The sequence below is a fragment of the Saprolegnia diclina genome (genome assembly GCF_000281045.1).
Source record: "Saprolegnia diclina VS20 unplaced genomic scaffold supercont1.91, whole genome shotgun sequence".
Lineage (NCBI taxonomy): Eukaryota > Oomycota > Saprolegniomycetes > Saprolegniales > Saprolegniaceae > Saprolegnia > Saprolegnia diclina.
Window position 1 is genome coordinate 21,790 of NW_008246158.1, and position 1,532 is coordinate 23,321.

Consider the following 1,532-nt stretch of genomic DNA (forward strand, 5'->3'; position numbering starts at 1 on the left):
TGGAGAATGCTGGGATTATTTTCAACGGCCCACTACAAGTCGCTAGTGATAGAGAGGGATTGAACGTGCTGATTTGCGGAGGTAGTCCATGTCGCAATGCAGCACTGCACCCGAGAAGGAGACGATCACTTGGATGTTGGTCAATGCAGTTGGCGTCGTGAGCAGTCGCGGTGCGAGGTACGGAAGCACCTCGCGCGATTTGACCTTGAGCACCCTTGGACGAGGTCGTCCACCGATGGGATACGATTGAGGGGGCGTGGAGTGAGCTCGTCGAGCGGTAGCCCATAATCTTGTGGATGACAACAAATGCATCACCAGCCGCGTGGCGGACCTCGGGCAGTGCGTGGCAAAGAGGGTCTTCGACGACAAATCTCTCGACGAAATCTTTGAGCTGTTTCTTAGGCGAGCACAGGATGACCTCGACAAGACCCAAGCAGTAGCCCTGACGCATGCCGGCGGGGTTCATCGAGTCGACGCCCGCGCGCAGGATCGGGCCGACCTCGGCCGTAACGTAGTACACCAATTCGCCAAGGAGCGAGATCGACGACTGACGAATGCGCCAGTTGTCGTAGAAGATACCATGAGGTTGCTCAAGCGGAGCGCTTCGCTCATGCCGTCTCCACCAAACTCGAGTAGCGTCGCAATAGCACACTGTGCGCCCAAAGGTGCGATGCGGCGTGAAGCTTGGCCTCGAGGTACGCATCCGTGAGACCCGGCGCCGCGTGTAAAGGTCGTCGACGTGGTCGCGCACAATCTCATCGACTTTGGGCGCCTTCGATGCGGCGACGCGAGGTCGACACGAACCGATCCTTGAGGCGCGTCCACGAGCTCACAATGGCATACTTGCGCGCGCCGTGCACGTCAAGCGGGTGGTGCGACCACGAGAAGGCGCGGAAAAAGCGCAAAAATCCCGAGCTCGTGTGTCTCGGGCAAACACGGAACCTAGTCAATCTGTGAGACCCAAGTAGCGCTAAAGACGTGTGCTACCCTGTGCCAAACGCGAGCGAGCGCAGCGACGACGCCTTGGAGAACAATGTTAGTGCCAAGCACGACGAGGACCATAGGCGCACGGCCACTGTAGGTGGCTGCTGAGAGCTGTAAGCTCTGCTCAATTGAAATCGAGTAGAGAGCGTATCTGACGCGCCGCCGAGCAAGAGGTTCGCGCCAGCAGTCTCGGTGCTGGCTGCCGTGCGCAAGCAGCAGGGCGTCACGCGTGAGGCGCTCGAGATGAGTGCCGCTTGCCTCTACTTTGAGAGATGATGAGCGCGCTCCGAACGCGACGCCGCGCGCGCAGCGCCCAATGCTACGGCGGCGTTTCTCGTCTCGTCGCGGCGCCCATTTTGATGTATTTGTATTGCCCTTCCTCTTGGTGTCCGGCTATTTATCCGGATGCCTTGAAACGACGCCACGAGCGCGACACGGTCGAGGCCATCACTCCTCGCACAAACGCTCGAGGTTGTCGCCGTCAGCGTTTGTTTCGGCGAATGGACTATATATCTCGCAGCGTGTAGACCCCCAACATCAAAGCAACG

At 59.0% G+C, this 1,532-nt stretch overlaps 1 protein-coding gene across 1 annotated transcript; it reads right to left on the reverse strand.

The window, feature by feature from the left end:
* Positions 1–42: 42 nt before the first annotated feature.
* Positions 43–612, reverse strand: SDRG_15395 (hypothetical protein; the record flags this gene model as incomplete). The annotated part of the gene is made up of 3 exons (XM_008621566.1): positions 43–204; positions 245–547; positions 580–612. The coding sequence occupies 3 exons, from the start codon at positions 610–612 to the stop codon at positions 43–45; spliced, it is 498 nt and encodes a 165-aa protein (XP_008619788.1).
* Between the last annotated feature and the right edge of the window lie 920 nt (positions 613–1,532).